Here is a 21,673-nt window from a genome sequence, read left to right on the forward strand (position 1 = left end):
TTTCCTGTCCGTTTCGTAACAGTTCGACTGTATTTTACGCAAAATGCCTTTCTTTAAGGATATGTTTACGATAGGAAGACTTGTCGGATGTCCCAAGACAATTGCTCATCAGAGGGTTAACGGGAGCCTCGAAAACTTTCTTCGCCGCATTCTCTACAGAAATCATTTCAACATTTACCATTCCTACATTACAACAGATTGGAGTCAAGTACAAATCCTTTGCTGTCGCATGATTTTATACTTCCGGCGCGTGAACCAATTAGAACTTATGTAAATTCAGATTTTGAGTCGCATGTATATTTTGCATTTATAATTTGCGAGTAGAGACATCAAACGACTGGGCGTTCGAAGATAACATAAACATTAAATTCCAATGCAAGCGACGAGTAATTGTTGTTTAACTAAGCTTAACGTTTACACCTGCTGGTCAGATATGAAGTGAGTTCACGGATAGGTTATACTACGTTAGTAAATGAATTATAATCTTCAATGAACAACGTACTTATGAGTCTGGAATTATGGCCGACGATCTAGCACGAAAACCGAGTTTTTCCCAGCAAGATAAGATAGACAAGAGTAAGTATATTCTATCGTTATTATTATTTTTAATAAAGTAGCATTTCTCGCACTCATTTTATTCCGATTTTATGCGATAGTTCGAAAAGAACTTCAAGAGCTAAAAGCCAACATCTCACAACAAAGTAAACGAAATTTTGAACTTGATCGTGATGTACGATTCTTTGACAAACGGATTGCTTTACTTATAAATCACAGAATATCTGTTGAGGTAAGATTAAAATGTTAGTAACCTTAATTACCACATGTGAAGTTTGAATGTCTCTCTAGTACTGTATTTCTGAATGAAATATGCCATGCTGTCTACTATATATCCGATATTGATCAGTAATACGACATGACGAAATAATTCTTTTCGTTGTTAATAAAAACCACAAATTTGTAGCAATTACATTGTGATAAAACATAATGTATTTTAAATTGCTTTTAGGAACTCTCTGACAGAATTGATCAAGGTTGCAAGAGAGTTGGTAAGGTTTTAGATGAAATTTTGTTTAAATATTTTGTTTGTAACGTCCCCACTTGATTCAAACAAGAAACAGGAAATTAATTTGAAAGAGTTCTTTTGGGATATACGAACTTTTCTAAATGTAAAAGAAAACATTATTAGTCATAATTTTAATGAATTTGGAAATTAAGTTCAAATAGTTCCATTCTTTAAATTATCAAAGTTGTTTTTAAAGTTTAAAGTTGTTGCGTGTTTATAGCCACTGGTTAATTTTTTCGTATGCATTCAATTGCCAAAACACTGTTTGCGAATATATTAGCATGTTTGCAGGACAAATAGTCTGCTAATGAATCGTGTTTTCAATCGGATTAAAGTGTCCATATAGACATTGAATGAACAGTAGCTTATATGTTCTGCTCTAAATAACTGACACCGTGTTTGTATAATTTGAAATGTTCAAAGTGTCCTTTGTTTCCTAACTTGACCGCAAACGTGAAGGTGGCCAGGAAATTTCATAATAGCGACAAGATTCAATAAATGTTTCCTGTTAAGATTATGGTGTAGACTAATGTAAATTCTTTCGTTAAAAGCAAGACTTCAATGAAAGATATTGAAACTGAACATGAGAAGCAGATTATTGCAGGGTTCTGTTACCAAAGTAAATGCATGTGACATTTTTTCACGAGTGTGTTAATTTTGAATTAAAAAAAAACACATTTCTGTGACATTTTGACCTTCATGATTAAGTCAATTTATGATGAGGTCCACAAAAAATACCATACATGTATTACACAGATGAAGGTTGAATTGAATTCATCTGTCTAGTTTTCTCGGCAGTTAACATTTAGTTAGGTACAGAGATCAAGGTTCTGTTTTCATTTTGACTTGAAAAGTGAATACAAATCTTACTAATGTCAGTAATAAAAACTACGAATAGCTCAACCTGATGTGCAGTATAAAATATGATTCCCTATAGCCTATATCTGGTTCTCTACATCTAGGCCTGTAAACTACAATCCATCTATTTTTTTTAAAAACACAGTGGGGTTGAATGTTAAGTGTGGTTTTAATTAAGTTCTGGCTTAAGTAGCAGGTGTTCTTTTGTTCTGTTAATTGGAACCCTGATATGAACTTCTGTTGTCTCATGTATGTGTGATAATGGCCAACCTACAACCTGTTGGGACTATTTTGATATATCAACCGTAGGGAACAAGTGTAATCTACAATTACTTAAATCTGATGATGTGTGAAAATAAGAGATTTTGGTCAAGTAATGCAGAAAAAAGAGAAACAAAATTATGTTACGCTGACATATGCTAGGTTTTTTCAATACAGGTCATTTGCATGTTTTAATTATTAATGTATGAAATATAGAAGTCTTTGTTTGCCTTTTAACTTTTGTTTACCGTTTGTGATCCATGTTCAATGCTCAATCTCTTCCCTATATATCTGAAGTCTGAAGATGAAGTGTATTCCTCAATTCATGTGTTAATTATGTCATTTGAAATAAATATGATAATGCTTAATGTAATAAGATTAAGGTTCTGCCCCTAATGCAATTTCATGGGTAGATTTTGTAGAGTGAGTTCTGGATCTTGATCAGTTTCCTAGGACAATGTTTAAACAATACAAAGTTTCTAGCTCTTCATTAATTTGGTATTTCCTGGGGTGTGGCCTGGTGGAGAGATTTTAAGTATTTTTAATAGCAAACACATAAGAAAATTCACTGTCTTTGTTATAAGAAAATCAAAAGCAAAAGAAGTTGTCAAAAGCTCAATAAAGAATATTTTCCTTCCTTAATTTGATATAATTGGCATTTAGCAATGACCTAGGTTCCAAAGATCTACATAATCAATTGACATTTAACAAAGACCCACGTTTAGGCTGGTCATGTGACACCTCAAATGCTTTGTAATCCTTATGCGAAATGTTCTTGTTACGAAATTATGTGGTACATCAATCAATTTGAAGGCCATTCTTAAGTCTTAGACGAAGTTTTAGACTTAGAAGACAAATAGCAGTGGCCTTCTCTTTCGTGTGATTTGGTCGTGCATGCATCGATGATACAGTCGTACCATATACGCATTGCCATTGCCGGTATTCCCTGCATCTTAATTAAGTTAAACTCCACTGCCGTTTTTGATAGGATTGTTTTAAGAGAGACTATTGAGTATTGTAGATGTATGTTGTATCCTGGTTAGAATCTTTTCAATATCCTTATTCGTATCGGTATTCGTGTGCCGCGATTAAGTCAATCGTAGCAATCCTGATAAAAATCTTGAATAGAATCATGTAATTATCATTAATATCATGTCAATATTGGGATTAAGATCTGTCAATGGTTTGATTAGAATTAAACCTTTGTCAATGTTGTGATTAGAATAATGTCAATAAGAAAATAGGGAAAACTTAAAAAGGAGTCGTTCTACAATGTGAACTATTTCCATAAAGATAACGATTAACGACATAGACTGGACCTTCTGGAAATCAACATTTTTGCTAATTCAAACCTTTTAAACCGAAATGCAAAATAGAGAGGAATATGACACAGCCATTGTTTGATGAAGAAATAAGGAAGTTGAATAAATTATACGATCTGCGGCTAAACGTATTTCGCCAATCCCTAAAGAAAATTCACTATTGTATTCCTTTTATCTTACCTTCTTTCTGAGGTACTTCAACCATTGAATATATAAGCCATCTACATTCACTAACTGGGCACTAGGCTGCTACGAGTTAAAGACGAATGCTGACATTCTACGTATTTCACCTTCGTTTTCATCAGAACCTGACAGCAGTCCTCCTTCCTCTCCATACATGGACGTTATCATATAAGTTTTGGTTGACTCATGAAAGAACTAAACACTGTCTTTCCGCAAAACCCTATTCTCTCCAAAACATTTGTTCCGGCCGAACTCCATCTGAATTGAGTGATGAATAACCTGCACATTAACTAGCTGCTTAATTTGTACAATTCGTTATGTTTAGGCGTGTTTTTTATGGTGAAAGCAGGAGAATATAGCCACATTGTTTAAGAAAGAAACTAAAGCATTTTAGTCAAATTATCGTTTATACCTGTCACCTACTGTCACTCCCTGTCACCTATTGTCATTAATTTGTTCAAGTTCTGGGATTGGCTGATTTTTTTTATGGCTGTCATGAAATATATAAAAAATAATTACCAGCCTTTCTCTGATTACAAATATCATCTGCTCATTGTAGGTGTCATAAAAGATGAACTGGAAAGACAGGTAATGTATTTTTATTAAATTTGATCCTTTTCAATTTAAAGCTTTATGCTACTATTCATTAGTCTGAAATAGTTTGTTATAAAAATGACTTACATCCTTACATTATAGATATATGGACAGTTATTCTATTTACTACAAACAGAACCATACTATGTCGCGCAGTTGACAAGATCGGTGTCTCTAAATGAGATTGATGGTACGTTGGGTACACTCGGGTACATGTTGGGTACACTCGGGTACATGTTGGGTACATGTAGTTCACTCTGACGTCAACGCAGAATATTTATGTATTATTAGTGTGAGGAAGAAAATGAAAATAGAGATGAAAAACATCCTTCTTCAACACATGCATAAAAATATTTTTTGTTTCGACCAATGAGGGGCCAAGACCGCGTGCCTCGTTATCGCTTTATGTCGCATTTCCATACTTAATTGTCAAAATGAAAAATTCTTTTTCATGCATGCGTTGAAGAAGGATGTTTTGCACGTGGCTCGTGAGAGTAAAACATGAAATCCATCTCACTTAAGGTGGTTCGAAATTTAAAGCGCTAATATTGTGACGTAATTACCGAAAAGGTCCATTACAGTCCTAAACATCTCAGTGTATCCATACATAAATAACACTCGGAACATTATTTTTTCAGATCTTTTGGAAACTGTCATGTTCTCTCTATATGGCCATCAATATGAAGAACGGGAAGAACATCTCCTTCTTTGTATGTTTGAGGTATATATAAACATTCAAACCACTTCACCTTTGCCTCGTATAAAATGAAGTAATTACTTCACTCAATCCGCTACCATCAAACATTGTAAGTCAAAATGTTAATTTCGCACAGACGATGGGGAGATTTCATATTATTATTTCTATTCCTCTAAATAGGAGATGTATTTGTATATTAGTCCGGTTGTTTTGGATGATGATATAATTAGCTAAACGAATATTGACTGTTCTAGCTCGCTCTGAAATATGAATTTGATGAGGCTGAGGGGTTTAACAGTGTTCTCAGAGCAAACACCGCCATATCAAGAATGATGTCATCTTATACCAGGTATATAGCTACTACGTCATTTCCATGCAAAGCGGCATGCGCAAAGCGGCAGTGTTATTAAATTCTTTCCCAGCCTGATTTCACTCACCTTCACACACACGTTTTTCTATATCTTTAGGCGCGGTCCTGGGCAGGAATACTTAAAGGCTACGCTTGAAGCACCAATACAAGAAATTTGTAGCAACACAGACTTGGACTTAGAAATTAATCCAATGAAGGTGAAATGACTTACAAATATAGTACCCAAAATCAATATGCTATCCTTACTGTAGCAAGCTATTCGAGTCACTATAAAAGGAACATTTTCACTTATTTTCCATTGGCATTGTTTTCTCAAAAATAGGTCTACGCTACTTTGTATGAATTGGATAGCGAAGATATAGCAATGGTGTCCGCTGAGGAGGTACGCGATTTTGTTGCACAGTTATTATTTACAATACATAAAGTCATGGCTGTTAAATCATTCATTAAAAATAATCAAATTAAAAATGTTCAAATTAAATCATTTTATATTTGTGAGGCATATATAGCGCCTTTCCAATTATTAGTTACATGTAAATGATTAATGAAAGAGTATGTAAAATAGTTGAATGTGTACGAATCACGAATGTATACTTTTTTAATAAGAAACTGATTCCGATTTGTTTTTGACGGGGCACAAAGTGTATATATATGATGATGATGATGAAGTTGAAAAACTAAATATGATCTTATGATGTAGGTATCAGATGATTCTAAAGTTCAGGAAGCTGTCAAATCTCATATCCTTTTTTATCTTTGGTCATCCACTGCCCAAAGTTTATAGTCCAGATAAAATCCCGACAATTCTTAGGCGAAAGCACTCTGATAAGCTTATCAGGAATTTTTCAAGAATCGAGGCTTTCACATTTTAGTTCTGGTATAGAATTTAATTTATGTACTGTATTTAGCACATTTCATCTTCATCTATATTCAAGTTCATACGGCGTCTTGGCTACACACTTTCCAATTTTCTGAAAATAAATCAGTGATTAACACCAAGACACGATTGACATGTTTTGTTAGGAAATTTAAACGTTTAACTTCGCTTGAGAGATTCCCAATAGTTCAGCCGCGTTATTAAATAGAAACGTCAATTTTACTTACTTACTAGTATTTCCTCACAGTGTTAACTCAGTAATATTCCTTGACTCCATTTCACGTTTAAAAAAGTTGGAAAGTCTTGCAAAACGATTTGTTGACATCATGGAGGCCTCCGTTGACAGAGTTCCTTTCGGCATCAGATGGATTTGTTTCACTGTTAGAAAATTAGCAATGGTGAGCCTCGTGCCTTACAGTTCACATATCTAGCTTTGTTCACATTCATACTTGCTTTGTTCACATGCATATCTAGCTTTGTTCACAGACACAGGCATATATCCCCCCAACTTTTTCCCCCGATGGATCACGGGCTCTGGTTTCGAGATTGGCATATATCTAGTTTTGTTCACATATTTGGTTTTATCTGGAGCATTGCATTTGCCTTAATTCTAAAGGTCCTGTTACACCACAGGTAGCCCGCTAACAGGCGCGCAGGCCGTAGTATGTATTCGTGCGCGCCTTTTAGCGGGTTACACGGTGGACATTTTTCTTGCAACTTGCAATGCTATTCTATACTACAATTCTACACCATTTCCTGGTAGCTGAATTTACATCTCTCAAAAGTAGAATCGTCTCAATTGCAAATGGCATGATGACGTATGGTAACGTACAACTTGTGACAATTGCCATGCACCGCTCGGGACATTTTCAACCGTTGCTTCTCTGCAGGCGAAACCCCCTTAATTTCGTGATTTAAATACTCACAATTGCTGCATAGCTGATATAGAAACGATCTTTTTTAAGCGTTGTTTTTAGCTGTTTGTAAAATGACGTCTTCTAATAAGAATGATTCGTTTGTTTTAGGAAAAATTTCCTGAGATTATCAACGAATCGGACGATAGACGAAGTATATTTAACGAGAAAATTTGTTCATTGGTTGGTGGATTTTTTCTCCTGCGATTTATTAATCCAGCTATCGTTTCTCCTCACGGTTGGTGAACTCTCGTATTATTTACTTTATCTTCTTTAAGCGACGAACAAGCTTTGCCTAATAGCAAGGGGCCAGAGGCAAGGGGCTATGCTATTGTGATGAGGAGGTCATTGTAATCGGTGCATGTTCATGCTTTAGCTGAATCATAAAAACTGCATACCTCACTATTTCCCCCTCTTTTTTGTAGTATATATGTTGATGAGCAAACAACCTAATTCGATAACAAGAAGAAATTTGCTTTTAGTAAGTAGTATGTGAAAGTCCGGTGTCCATGCAGTATTTCTAAAAAGAATAATTGCAACTGCATGTAAATATGAAAAACAAACCTCGCGACTTTTTCATGAATGACGGCATTTTGTGTGAAGATAAATAGTTGAGACAAATCAGGAATGTTTTCTTAATTACCTCAACAGATCGCGAAAATTATCCAACACACTGCCAACGTGACTCCTGGAAAGACGAGATTTAAGGAGGACTACATGCAGCCTTTAAATGTGTTCGTCGAAAAACACAAGACGCGTTTATGTGTAAGTTACCCTGTTATATAGAATGTAATTTTACCGTGACTCAGGCGCAAATGCAATATTTTTCCGAGAGAGTGAGAGTCGAAAGGACAAACTATTTTTCATGAGAGACCGACTTCCTCCCTGACATAGCAAGTTGGTTAGATTAGAGTTTTAGAGGGGTGGTTAGAGGGGTGCCACACCCAACATCTCTCTTTCCCCGCCTTTATTAACTTTTAGACAATAAACCAACTTTTCATTTTCATTCTCCTTTTTTGTAATTTACCAGACGTTTCTGAATGACCTGTGTTCTGTACCACCATTCTACGGCTCGCTTGAGGTAAAAGAGTCACTTGTAGTATAAGTTAGGCATCAGCTCATCTGAAGTTATATGATTCAATGACATGTTCCTGATGATTTTATCACGTTGTTAGATGGAACTATATATTGGCCTTTCGAAGGACACTGAAATAACAATCACCTTGAATCAAATCTATCATTTTTATCGACTGATAATGAAATATAAACAAGAACTAGTAAGTTGTTTGTTTAATTGTTGCCTTATTTAAAGAGGTTCGTACAGTATCACAGATATACGTGTGGAATTTGCAACAGCTAGTATATATTTTTTTAGAATCTTACAGAAGATGATCCATTGAACACAATACTGAGCGATATGGGGTCACCAAAATCACAATTACCATATCATGAAGATATTTCACTCACATTGACTTTGAAAAGTCGTTGGGAACAAGTTCCAGGTATGCCAGTTGTTTGGTTGCCCGTGGTTGCAAATTTGAAGGGAAGGCGACTACTAAATTATCATATAACAGAACTGGGTTGTAATAGCTGTTAAGTCGGTATCATGCTTGGTTTGTTGTCTGTAATTGCATGTATATAAATTAATTTCTTTAAGTTGTACGTTTGGAGTCGCTTAATTCCACATTGGCACGAAACAACGAGAAGGGCGTTCAACGAAGTCAGTGGAAACAGCTTCTGGCAGAACTCTTTTGCATGGTTAGTAACAATTGTTTGTCTTCCATAAACACTATCAATCTTTGACCGTTTAGAAAAAAACATCTTCCATCTTTCTGTGAGTTGAGAGCCTTCTGTAAAGGCAGCCCTTTATTAGAGTATCCGTTATAAAGCCACTTCACGTGTCATATATAATGGTGAACTGCAAGCCATGATATGAATTATTTAGTTTTAGAAGAGCTATATATTTCTTTCTGTAGAGACCGAAACTTCTTTCTGAACCAACTCTCACGTCAGCGCTGGCAGCTGCAGTGAACCTGTCAGACAGTGAGGCTGCTGTATCTGCGTTGTCTGAATTCCTACTGCAAAAATATGAGAATGTCAAGCAAGCTGGTGCCGTGTTCTTGGAGGAGGAGGATTTCTATGCTGATGTGAAAATGGTGAGAATTTTTTACATTTGTCGATCAGTTTCTTTTGTTGAGTGGAGGTTATTTAGTATTAGAATAAATATCAAAAACAGCGAAACAGAATGACGTAGGATAAAAGTTTTGTTTAGATGGGTTGAGATGAATTGCAATGACGCGAGTGAAGTATTGAGTGTGTTTGGGACTGTGAATGTGGATAATTGGCTAACAACATTGAGTAAGGATAAAATATTAACTTCCCTCATTTTTTATCATATATATAGGAAGTCAATTCAAGACTTCATCAATTTGACAATCTTCGCAATCAATTAGAAAGTTTGAAGCGAGTCTACGAGGTAAGACGGTCTCTACATGCACGTGATGTGCACATAAGATTACAAATCAAATCAATTCTGTTGCACAAATGTGTAAACGTCTTTCTGCATGGGTGGACAGACAATTAGCACAACTATGTAAACTACCTCGAGTCCTCGACTATTCGTTTCTTTAGTTTTGATATACTTTTTTAAATAACTTTTTTTTCTTGTTGTAGACAATATGTGAGCATAGAAACTTTTTGCACAAGCAGCTTGATGCGTATAAAGGTACAAAACTTACTGCTGCAATGTTCATGAAAAGACAAATGAAAAATATGGAGTCCGCCAGTTGTATAAAACAGAATTGGCCAATCAGAGTTGTGTATTTCAGAGTTAACTAGGATTTAACTATGCAAAATGTAGTTAAAGAGTTTTATACAACCGGCCTCTGATATTTACTACTTTCTATTGTTCTATAGAATACTTAGAAGTTGTGAGGCAACGAGCTGCAAGCAAGGTTTGTATATCAACGGCACTTTTTCTCTGAACTGCATTTGATGGATTTTCGAAAGGTGCCGTCTAGGAAATCTTAATTTCGATTTTTGATGATAATAATTTTTTGATCAGTTTATGGGTAATTGAACGTCACTGCATGAGCCCCTTGAATGAAGAGCCTTCAATATTTAATCCCGCAAACTGTCTGATCTTTAGGACGGTGGTCTTACCGTTCATCGTCATAAGTCACCAAGTACTGTTAAGCTATCGTTTACACAACTTGAAAAGGAAGGAATTATAATCGAGAGTCACGACGTGCCAGAAAAACGGTAAGTATGCGAATTTTGCAATCACTCACACTCTAATGAATGGCCGATTACTTTATTTATCTGGATTGTTTCTTTGACTGCCAAGTCTGACTTACTTACTGTCATATGAACTACGATATGTACATCTTTTAAATATGATGATTGATTAAAACTCTCTTCCAGGAAATCAAGTTTATATTTTACGATAAAAAGTCCTTCCCGTGGAATTTATAAAGTGTCTTTGTTATCAAAAGGTAAAGTCAAAGTTTGTTAATTTGTTTATTGCACATTTACATGCACAACGCCTATTGTGGGTGTGTCACAAAACGGAAAATCGATTTTCTTAAAACTTATCGCACGGCATAAAACTAAGAAAAGTTGTGAAGTGTATGTGACGATAGCATTCTCAAAGACTAAAACTACACAGCTCAAATCTACTACATTGATGAGAGTCGATGATCGACTGTCGATGAAAGTTGACGAGGGTTCATATCAGATGTTTTGATAAAAGTTAATGAACGTTCATGGCAATGGATAGTTCATTACAGTTAATAAGGTTTCACGAACCTTGCTAAGTGTTCATAGAAAGTTGCTAGACTCTCGTTAACTCTTATCGACTCTTAAGTTTAAGTCAGGAACCAATTTAATATGATTTAGATATTCCGGGAGTCACAATTGCCCAAGCTGAATTACAACTCGAAGAATTACTGGAGTTGCAATATCTTCGTCATGCCGTAAGTATTTCATGCATGACCATAGCCTTCTCTATCAAGTTCATAAATTGACTGATGCATGATTATCCCCTAAAGCCGTATAGGATGGTTGATATGCAAGTAAAAAAATATGATAGGGAAAGTATTATTTACGTTTTTATACGCGAGTCGTAAGGCAAATAACAATTCTGGAACAAAATATTCTCTTTGATAAAGTAGCCTAAAGTTCAACAAAACATTCAACAAACATAAGTACATTAATGTTCTACTGAGCTTGTACATGCAGGTAACATTAAAATTGTTTAAAATGCTAGGACTGCTATCGGTGAATTAATACTCAATATCGTTTTACAGTTGCTAAACATTATATAAGCTCTCAGGAATTTATGTAAACACCAATTTTTACGACAAGAGTTTTTTTTTCTTTTGGAAACATCTCGTCTTACATGGGATCGACCCCCTTGCCATTGGGGTCGTATACTTCATCAACATATTTTTCATTTACAGACTGCATAGGACTTTCTTTCAACATGATAGGAAATACTCACTCCAGATTAATATTACTTATCTCATGCAGCTAACAACACCACTGTACTGTTGAAAGCCAGGGATATAAATTAAGTTATATTTTTCGTATATATGCATGCATGCAGTGCGTGTCTGTTGTGCATGTGACACCCTATTTATATTCTATAATTTTAAAAGCGATTTATTAAAAGCAAGCACTTGTTATTTCATATACTAGACATATAGTCGTGTTAACGCACGTCTATATAAGCATGTTAAATTTTGGCAAGACAGATAAAAAATTAAGCAGTCTCGCCATTTATAATGACCACTTTTAACCGGATGCTTGAATTAAGAGTTTCTCAAGGATTTCTTTCAATCCAAACTCAGTCATTCCGAATTTGAATGTTTAAGTTCTGAGAGTATCACTGTACTTTGTTGTTTCAACATGACTTGTAATATATGCTTAGAAAACCAGGCCAATACTGATATTGGGTTTAAGTTGCAGTTTCCTCTTTTTCAGAAAAATATCCGGTTTAAAAGCGTCAGAATGTCTTAGCTAACTATTAATAATATAACGACAATATAACCTCACTGATTTAAGTCATAATTCAATTTTCTTGTGACGATAAACATGAAATGTGTTTGCCTATATACGAGCATCTGTTGTGCTTTTCTTAACATAACAACGTGTAATTGAATGATACAAGAGCTCAGAGATGTAAAATTCTATCAAATGTTTCGGTCTTTTTTTCGTAAACAACGCCTGTAATTTAGTGATCATATGTCTTTTTCACAAGGTTTCCCAAATCAATATTCGGAGTAGTTATCGTCGGGTGACCTACTTACCGCCGGTATAGTTGAATATCACCTAATTAATTTTCTATAATGATGCAGGCTGATAACTGTCAAGATATTCTCGTTTTAATCAAGAATTTATAACATATATATCAGAATAAAGATATCGTGTTTATGTCGAGATACTGCATGAAAATGAAATCAAAAACGCTTGACCAGCATAACTATGCATTTAGCGCTGTTTACTGAAAAAAAATCACCAATTGAAATAAAAAAATTGAGACTGATTTATTTTCGACAGTATATCTTTAATTTTCTGTATATCCGGCTTTTGTTTAAGTGAGTCATACTATTTTGTTAGTGGGTGTATATGCTTTTCAATCAGCTTGTACAAATCTCCATTAATATATAATGTATATGACGTTTTCGATTGCTCATAATAGTCATGCATAGAACTAACTGTGTGTTACATGGAACTTTTTACGCAAGCCACATTTCAACACTCAGTCGTGTTTTAAACACCTTGTTATCTTTCTCATGCACCCAGGGCGAGGGTGTCATGCTTAAAATATTTTCTTCCTTTAGGGATCGCCAGTTTATTTATATACCAATGCATTTACTCTAAAAATTGATAAAAAAAATAGTCGGTAAAGTAAGAGCCTTGGAGCTCATTGTGACAAAAAAATGAATTATTCGTTTAATTGCATAAACATTTATGCATCGGAACAGGAATTCGTTGGCATCCATCAAATATATTTCACACTTCCGCTGATGTTATCAGTTGACATGAATGATATCGTCATCAATAAGTTTGGCGAAATGTATTCGCGTTATTCTCTCTATGTTGACTGCATTTCTCCGATACTTGACACCTTACTCTGCAAAATTATTTGCGCATGAAGATATAAATGTTTTTCACTTCTAGCTTGTGGTAACATTTGAGAATATCTGTTGAAAAAAATCGTGCGCATACTAAATTATCCCCATGCATGTATTGGAGATATGTCTTATTGGCCCGCACTGTTTTTAGCTTGCCTGAAATGTGAATACCTGATAATTATTCTTATCTCTGAATGTTTACATTTAAAGTGTCTTAAACGTTGATGTCAATCGTGATTTAATGCATGCGGCCTCGACGTGTGTGGGAGTATCGTTGTGTTGTAGGCGTTTATATTTCTGAAACATTAAATATCTCTTGCGGTTTACATGACTTCTGGCTGCTCCCTACCGGCTCGACACAAAATTTAATTTCATTTGCACAATATTTACCTTGAGATTAATGTCCAGCTATTAAAATTACCTTCTCGCTGTTAACATATAAGAAAAGTAATCTTTGCGAAATGATTAATATTGTACGAATGGATTTTAAACGCATCATGAATATTTTATGTATCATATATACAGCTGAGACACATATATGCATGTAGATTGTAGTATCCTTGCTTAATATGACCTTGCACAGTTTATTAGTCAATTTTGTTTTATCTTGAAGTATGCATGGATACATTAAGTTTTAGAAATTAGGTATGAAATTTGAATCAAATCTGTGCTCTTGAGTGTTGATGCCATGCAATATAAGTGTGTTTTTTTAAAATGAGTAATGATGTTCCTTTTAGTTTTATTGTGTTCTTCACTGGTACGTTGAAATCATTTAAAAATGAGCAAATTTGGGGATTTTTTTCTCATTTTATTTAACCTAAACTGGCTAAAGGCAAACAGATAGGACATCTCAAATGAAATTAGCCAAGCACAATATAGCGTATAACAATTATGTCTAAATTTACAAACCCCGACTCATTCGACAATGTTATATATTACGCATAAAGTTGTGATATTAGTTCGAGTGACTTGCTGATACTGTTTACAAGTTACAATCTTGACCACTAATTCCAACTGATAAACATTTCATAGTTAGCCATGTTACTTTTAAAGAACTCTAGGCTATATCTCTCTTATTTTTTACTTTAATATGATGATTTATTACTATCATCTTTCATTGAACATTAATATATACCGCTCATATCACTGACCAGTGACCAATATGGTTGTGTGAAGAATGGCAAACACATTTTACTAAACTATAGAATTGAAATAATCTATAGCAAGATCCTGTTAGCAAGACACGTGCCTATAATATGTCGAAACGGATATTCAACCACTTGCCCACTAAGGACAGTTTTGATTCGCTAAATAGCTTAAGATCAAAAGCGACGGAAATTGATTTCAGAGAATGTTAGTTAGACAATTATACTAAGATCGTTCGTGAACATTGAATGCCTTAAGGCTGTTTTCCACTTACGCGTTTTTCATACATACGCACGTACACGCACGTAAAGTCTAAATCCTTATACATGTCATATTTGAAAAAGCTAGGTGAATAAATCGAAGGAACTTAGTTTTCTGCACATTTTAGTATGCATTAGTTGTCCTAGATGTTAAAGAATACAAATTTAAGAGCATTTAAAATTTTCCGTACGTGTACGTGCGTATAAAAAACGCGTATAAGTGGACACAACTAGCTCACACGCTCAGATCATATCTCCTTTGTAACTCCATTTTTAATCATTGTATTTCTTCACAGGTTCTGAACCTGAATGAGTCGGTCCTGCTTGATGTTCGACGTACACTGGTCTTACTTCAGAAACACTTCAACACATCGTGAGCTTTGTAATATATCGTATATATACAATAGGTTAGTATAGTGTAGAACACCTAGAGACTAAGATTTTCAGATATACTAGTTTTATATTAAAAGTGATAACAGATGAGTAGCAAGAAAATTAGGGATATAATTATAGGGAAAACATGCAGAGCTGTAGAAAGTTAGCCGTTCCGTGTCTCTGAATCTAAACTTTTTAGAGTGCATTTTGATAGAATCGTTTTTCCCATAGGCATAGTCTTTTAGGTGGATTTCTGAGCTATTAAAAAGCGTCGCTTTCCATCGAAAATAGCCGGACCGGTTAGAGAATTCTGTTTCTGCATTAAGAAGAGATCCAACCCAGATATTTTTATGTGTACATAAAAGTCTACCCTTAGTCTCAATCCAAATATTTCGTCAAACCTATAGTTTAAGCAAAAGCATTTTGTCTTGCATGCGTGTAACTTTTAAGAATTTGACCGGTCTGACTGAGTTATTGGAAAGTCGAAAAGTAACAATTTATAATTGAGATTTATAATTAACATTTCGTAACTCGTTCTTACACCTAAACACATATTTATTTTACAAAAAGATAAAAATATTCATTAGAAGAAGGGTATATGGTTATCGGAATAGTGGTGGAGAATAAATTTATTTGAATAACAGTTTCTATATCACAATACGTTAAATGTGTGTATAACAGCGGTATACATTTTCGCCCCAATCGCGGCTAATTTGAGATTGAGAAAGGTGACTATAAGAGGAAGGTGGGCGGTTGATTGAGATCTTAAATGTTGATGTCAAGACTAACGCCACTCTACCTTCAGGCATTATTTAAAATATTATATCTAACTAACTATTTCGCCTTCAGTCTAACGTGTTTTGGAGAAATATCCCAACGTCGTTTTATATCATATTGCCTGTGATGCAGATTAAAATATATTCGATGAGAAAATATTCAAACTAAGACTGGGGTTTTCACAGTTTGACGGGTCTTATATTGGGTGATCGATCTCTTTTAGCATAGCAAAATTAATTAGTCAAAATGCTATGGAAAGTGGCCAATGCAAATTTGCTTTAAAATAGTCTCCATAGAAACGGATTAGCAGTGTTGTCGAAAGTTGAATTGCAGTATGTGTATTTTGTTTGGAATTTACTCTGATTATTTTGGCAAACATGAGTAAAACTAAAGTGTGTGTTTCTAAAGTGAGTTAGGTTGTGTATTTATTGAGTATTTCGGCTGTAATCGGGACACGTGCGCGATGGGGCATGTAAACACCTGCAAGTTGTGGGAACAATAATTCGTACTGGCGGTCTCAAATACCGACCTGACCGCTCACTTCCTTTACCTTACTTGATTAGTGGTTAATTGAAACAGCTGAGGGCAGAGATTTCATTTAAAATGCGGTACGTTTGCTAAACTGTGAATGTAAATAACTCGAGCTTTCATTAGCTTTTCCTTGCTTTTCCTTGGTCGTCAAGTCCGGAGCGGCTCATGTAAAGCAGCTTTATCTTTCGTCAAGTACTTGATGCTGATTGGCTTACGGTTGAACGACTCGCGCACTGTCAATCAATACACTGCATGGCAATGAGCTGAAAAATAACGATTCTCGCCATGGCTAGACAGTTTAGCGATTGAACGAATATTAGTACTGTCAAAGTTCAAAATACTTTTAATCACTACTTGATCGGTGAACGGAGCGTGCTCGTAAGCGCTCCAAGGTCCGGTGGCGGTATAATATATGGCTTCAGGGAATTTAACAACGTTGGAAACCGTGATCGCAACGAATTATAATAGACGTTCGCCACCGGCTTCTAACATGCCTGATCCTGGCCGTTTAAAATGTCCTCTAAATGCAGCTTTGGATAGTGTCATGTCTGTCAACTATAACATGAATGGATCGCAACCGGTCAATGTTAAAATGTTGTTAAATACAGATGTTATCAAAGAAGAGCCGTTGGATTGTACAGACTTGAGTCGAACAACACAGTGTGATGTAGTCACAAGTACACCGGGCTTAATGGCGGATCCTGGTCGTATTACAGCCCCTATGAATATTTTGGACATCTCAAGTGGTGTTGTTAATAGAAATGGCCCCGTCAATATGGCGTCTAACCATGACCTGAACCCTGAAGATGAAATTTCTACGAACAATGAAATGAAAAATTCTACCAAGATGGCGTCGTCTGATCGCGATCCAGACCGCGTGAAGAGGCCTATGAATGCTTTCATGGTTTGGTCCCGAGAGAAACGACGTGTTATGGCACAAGAGAATCCCAAGATGCATAATTCGGAAATCTCTAAGAGACTTGGAGATAAGTGGAAAAAATTAAGTACAAGTGATAAACAACCGTACATTGAGGAGGCTAAACGATTGCGTGCCCAGCATATGAAAGATTTTCCCGACTACAAATATCGTCCACGAAGAAAGACCAAGACTTTATTGAAGAAAGAGAAATATAACATTTCTTTACTTGGAGATTGTGATGGTGGCCCACCAGTACAGAGAAATATTGCACATGTTAGTGATTATTATTCCTATCCTAATCTTGGCTACCCTCCACAGGATTTATTTAATACAATGTATAATACAGGACATGGGTATAACACAGGGTTATCCAACGAACCATTCCAAGGAGCGACAACCTCGGTGAACTCGTACTACCCGGCTTCTGTGTATACCATTCAAGCTGGTCAGATATACAGTTATAATTCTGAACATCAGAATCCGACGAACGGCCATGATGTTCAGGCAATCCCACCACCAACGAGTTATCCTCAGGAAACTATAATGTTGACAAATGGTGGAATTCAGATAAAAAAGGAGTTAGACGACGACCACCAAAGACGAAGCTATCCTGGAGACTTACATGAAATGATCAATGTATATCTACCTGCAGACGCCAATGCAAATCATCGAACAAGAACTAACCATGTAGAACACTTTCAGAACAACCAAGACTCGTATAACACGAACCATATTGTAGACGGTAGTACTATAAATCCTAGTGTTATTAGACCTAATCCAAGATCCAGTGCAGCCACTATGCCTTTGACACATTTGTGAGTTTATATATAACATGTAATTATTTTAATAGCATTCGAAACCCCACTGCTAGCTCTTGGCTATAAATTTACACTCAAACGACAATAAATTCAAGTTTCGCTGTTAAATATTGTTCACATTTATAAATAATATGCCAGTTTAGGCGCATAGTTTTATAGCCCCTAGCAGAGCAGATTTTATTAAATTACCTCTATTTTACATTGGTAAAGTATCAAAATTGTGACATTTTCAATAATAACAATTATTACGCGTGTGTACGGTGTAGTTTACGTTTAATTTCATTTAGATATACGTCGAAATTTTCCCCTCACATGCCTAACATTTTGTTTGCACAGACGCTCAGACTTGTATACGCATCCCGTTTCAGTTGTTTTTCCGTGTTTAACATTTTTGAAATCAAATGATATTTTTATCATTACCGCTTTTTCCCGCGAGAGTGCGTTGTGCATGGATTAAAATTTCAAACCTTTGTTGGGCCTTGGCACAGTATATTTGCCCGAACATCGGTTCAGCGCTCACATATTGTGTACAGTAGGTTGCAACCCTGTTTCTAGTGTGGTGTGGTTTTGTGTACTAAACTCCTAAAGTACGAAAGCACACTTTTCATGTAATTGTAAATCACAAAGTTTTTGTATTGTTTTGAATTAGTTGAAATTTCATGACAGTGTAACTCTAATCTCGTATAATAATATATTTTTAGACCTTTGTTGCTATTCATGACAATCGAACATTACGTTTTCTTTTTATTGGATAAAAATTATATATTGCTGTGTGTAAGTATATGCGATTTTGTGTAGCTCGACTGTATGCATGCATTATGCGGGTTGAACAAAGAAACCGAAGCAGCAGCGTTTCAATTGCCCGTTTAATGTGTACACTTCACCGTGACGGAATCATTTAGTTTACATTCCCACAAACATGTTTGACGTATCGATATCAAGGAAAGTAAATTGCTTCAACCTTCACAAATTAGACGTGTATCTTGTAACAAGAACTTTCAAAAGAGTTTTATCACACAAACTAGTTAGTCATATATGTGAGGCGAAAATAGAACTATCATTATAGCAAAGATATTAACATTCATTGCTGACATGAAGCGGTGAGCTTACTCGATTGTTGACAGTGTCTACTCCTTTTTTATTGGTTAATCTTCTTAGTGTTGATTGCAGCTGTTCTCACAACATTTAAATATGTTATTACTTGAATATTTTAAAAGAACTTCCTTCCCTGGGTGCAAACGTTTTGCATCACTCGGAAAAGGAAATACATTAGCTTTTCCTACATTATATTTGTGGCCAGATTTTTTAGTGACTGTTAAACATTTAGTTCCTGGGCGTGATTCAACACTTGTCATGTTTTATTATGGCTGTAACAAAGAGTTCATATAGAAAAACTTTAATAAAAGGAAACGTAAAGTTGTCTGGTACATTGTGCGTATATTCTCGCGAACTTCGAAACCTTCAATTAGTCGTCATTGACATTGATGTTTGATACTTCTACTTCTAGAAGGTTTATCCAGTAAGATTTCTTTAGACTTAACCTATGCTGTGTTTAACTATCCTAAGCCTAGGTTTATTGGCTTTTTTAAGCTCAGTATACAACTATATATGTCAATGGCAGCGTATATATATTGTAAAAATGCGCCATCAATGAATATAGAGTCCACTATTCATTCATAATTTCGGTGCTCTCTTTTTTTAACTGATTGATTGTATTCATTACCATAATTTATACTGTATTGACTGTATTCTCTCCTTAATAAAAAGAATATTAACAGTAATGGACAAATACAGATGATTCTGTCGCAAACCGAGTGAAATCAAAGCGGTGTTTTCTATTATGTAACTTCGCTTCATTAGTTAACATTGTATTTTTTTGCATTTGATTAATCTGAACTTGAAGTGAAATAATATTCAATCGACATCGAGGTGAGAGCCTTCGATATTGGCGAAGCAAATCCCCAACTTATAGATGGAGTTAATAGCGTGTTGATATCGGAGAATGGGGCTAAACGCGAGCTACACGGGCAGGTTAGGGTTCTCTATTTTTCGGCAAATGATGATCAATTTAGCAACTGCAATATGAACTGCGTTTAGTATATACTTACAATTTGTTCATTAAATTTGAGCGTATAAGTTATGTTTTTTAATATTACGTGTAAGAATGACTTTGACACTAGCCTCCTCCGCAGGCAACTTTGTTGGTATTCAAATAGTTTTATAGCCTGGAGGAGTAACAATATAAGTAGGTCAACCTACGCAATCCCAAACGGCAAACGTTTGAGAAATGCAGATTGAAAGTTACACTCGGCCAAAATATTAATATTATGAAATTCACCGTTTGCGAATACAAAAGTACAGGTCGTTTTCAATCCGCATTTTTCAACGCAAAAACGTAGTAAAATACCAATTTGCAATTTGTACAACAAACAAGGTAGAAATAGCAGAATTCACTAATCGTGAAATGAGAGAAGATATTTTGGAATATGCAAGAGAGGCATCTAACCTGTTGTTCAGAATAGAACATATTTTCGTAATCTTAGACGCTGCAGAGACGATGCTTTGTGAAGCTTGACACACACGTCCCGAGCATTGCGCGTTGGAAAGGTCTATTATGCTGTGGTAATATAGGACTTTTAGAAATACCATCATACTGAGGAGGGTCGAATCCGGTCGATGATCTTAAAGACAGCAGGTTTCAGGTAATGTTTCACTGTTAACACTTTCTCCATTTATGATTCGGTTTCCCACATTTCACGTCTTTTCCTCCCACGTACGTATTGCAGTATTTGATGTTGAATCCCCATTTATTGGGATTCAATGAGTTCAATCTTTTACATCTAGATCCCTTTGCTCTTAAGAAAAAAAGCCGCTAAATTAAGAAAAAAGCCGCTAAATTTGGCTAGACTAAAGGGCTGGTTTCCACTCGTGTTTAAAACAATTAGTTTTGCATGGTTGAGAACACAAGGATAAAGAAAGTTAAGAAACTGTTCTGTCCGACTGGAAACCAACCTTATTGTCGAGCCAATCTCCACACGTGCTACAGAATACGTCCATTCCCGCTGTTGAGATTTTAATCTGATTGTGGGTCGATTGAATACGTCTAAAGAATAATTGTTCGACTTTTACGTGAGGACTATGCCAGAAATTAGGGTAAAACCATTGAGTAATGCTGGGCTTATTCTTACGATGACTATAATATCCGCGAATTTTGGGTAAAAGCGCAGGAAAATAAAAAAGGACCTCCCCTTCCTCCCCTCAGAGACATTCAATGCGCTAGATGATAGTAAAACTATAAGGAGAAATCAGCGAAATAATCAGATTTACGTTTTGTTCAATATATGGCGTCTTTGCCTTTGGGACAGAACAGTCTTTTCGAAATGATAACCAACTATTATTATATAATAAAACCAAGTTGTATTTGTGATGAACAACGTTACGAAAAATGAATGGTAATATGTCTTGATGCATATTTTTTTTGTTTTGTTTGATTTTTGTTGCTAGCTCTTTCCTTATGTTTACTGTTTAAACAACGTGCCTTCTGATATCTGAAAGCTGTGCAGCATGAAAA

General features: G+C 35.4%; 2 protein-coding genes across 3 annotated transcripts; both read left to right on the forward strand.

Annotated features, from left to right (window-relative positions):
• The first annotated feature begins 93 nt into the window (after positions 1 to 93).
• LOC114528067 (GTPase-activating protein-like) lies at positions 94 to 19,478 on the forward strand. Of its 2 annotated transcripts, XM_028549644.1 has the most exons (27): positions 94 to 576; positions 657 to 787; positions 1,007 to 1,046; positions 4,247 to 4,275; positions 4,384 to 4,471; positions 4,920 to 5,002; positions 5,233 to 5,327; positions 5,446 to 5,545; positions 5,671 to 5,730; positions 6,049 to 6,088; positions 6,508 to 6,623; positions 7,251 to 7,377; positions 7,565 to 7,620; positions 7,791 to 7,904; positions 8,170 to 8,220; positions 8,315 to 8,416; positions 8,515 to 8,641; positions 8,797 to 8,897; positions 9,116 to 9,295; positions 9,544 to 9,615; positions 9,813 to 9,864; positions 10,056 to 10,093; positions 10,288 to 10,400; positions 10,563 to 10,633; positions 11,037 to 11,113; positions 14,979 to 15,089; positions 18,804 to 19,478. In XM_028549644.1, exons 1-26 carry the CDS (start codon positions 519 to 521, stop codon positions 15,057 to 15,059), a joined length of 2,202 nt encoding a protein of 733 aa, XP_028405445.1. In that variant the 5' UTR covers positions 94 to 518; the 3' UTR covers positions 15,060 to 15,089; positions 18,804 to 19,478. The 2 variants fall into 2 exon arrangements, with proteins under 2 accessions (XP_028405445.1, XP_028405444.1); XM_028549643.1 differs by lacking the exon at positions 18,804 to 19,478 and having other exon boundaries at positions 14,979 to 15,894.
• Positions 15,980 to 18,360, forward strand: LOC114528068 (transcription factor Sox-3-A-like). Its single transcript, XM_028549645.1, has one exon. The coding sequence runs from the start codon at positions 16,778 to 16,780 to the stop codon at positions 18,101 to 18,103; it is 1,326 nt and encodes a 441-aa protein (XP_028405446.1). The 5' UTR covers positions 15,980 to 16,777; the 3' UTR covers positions 18,104 to 18,360.
• Positions 19,479 to 21,673: the final 2,195 nt, after the last annotated feature.

This window comes from Dendronephthya gigantea, unplaced genomic scaffold (genome assembly GCF_004324835.1).
Source record: "Dendronephthya gigantea isolate DGI-Jeju-01 unplaced genomic scaffold, DenGig_1.0 000048F, whole genome shotgun sequence".
In the NCBI taxonomy this organism is placed as follows: domain Eukaryota; kingdom Metazoa; phylum Cnidaria; class Anthozoa; order Malacalcyonacea; family Nephtheidae; genus Dendronephthya; species Dendronephthya gigantea.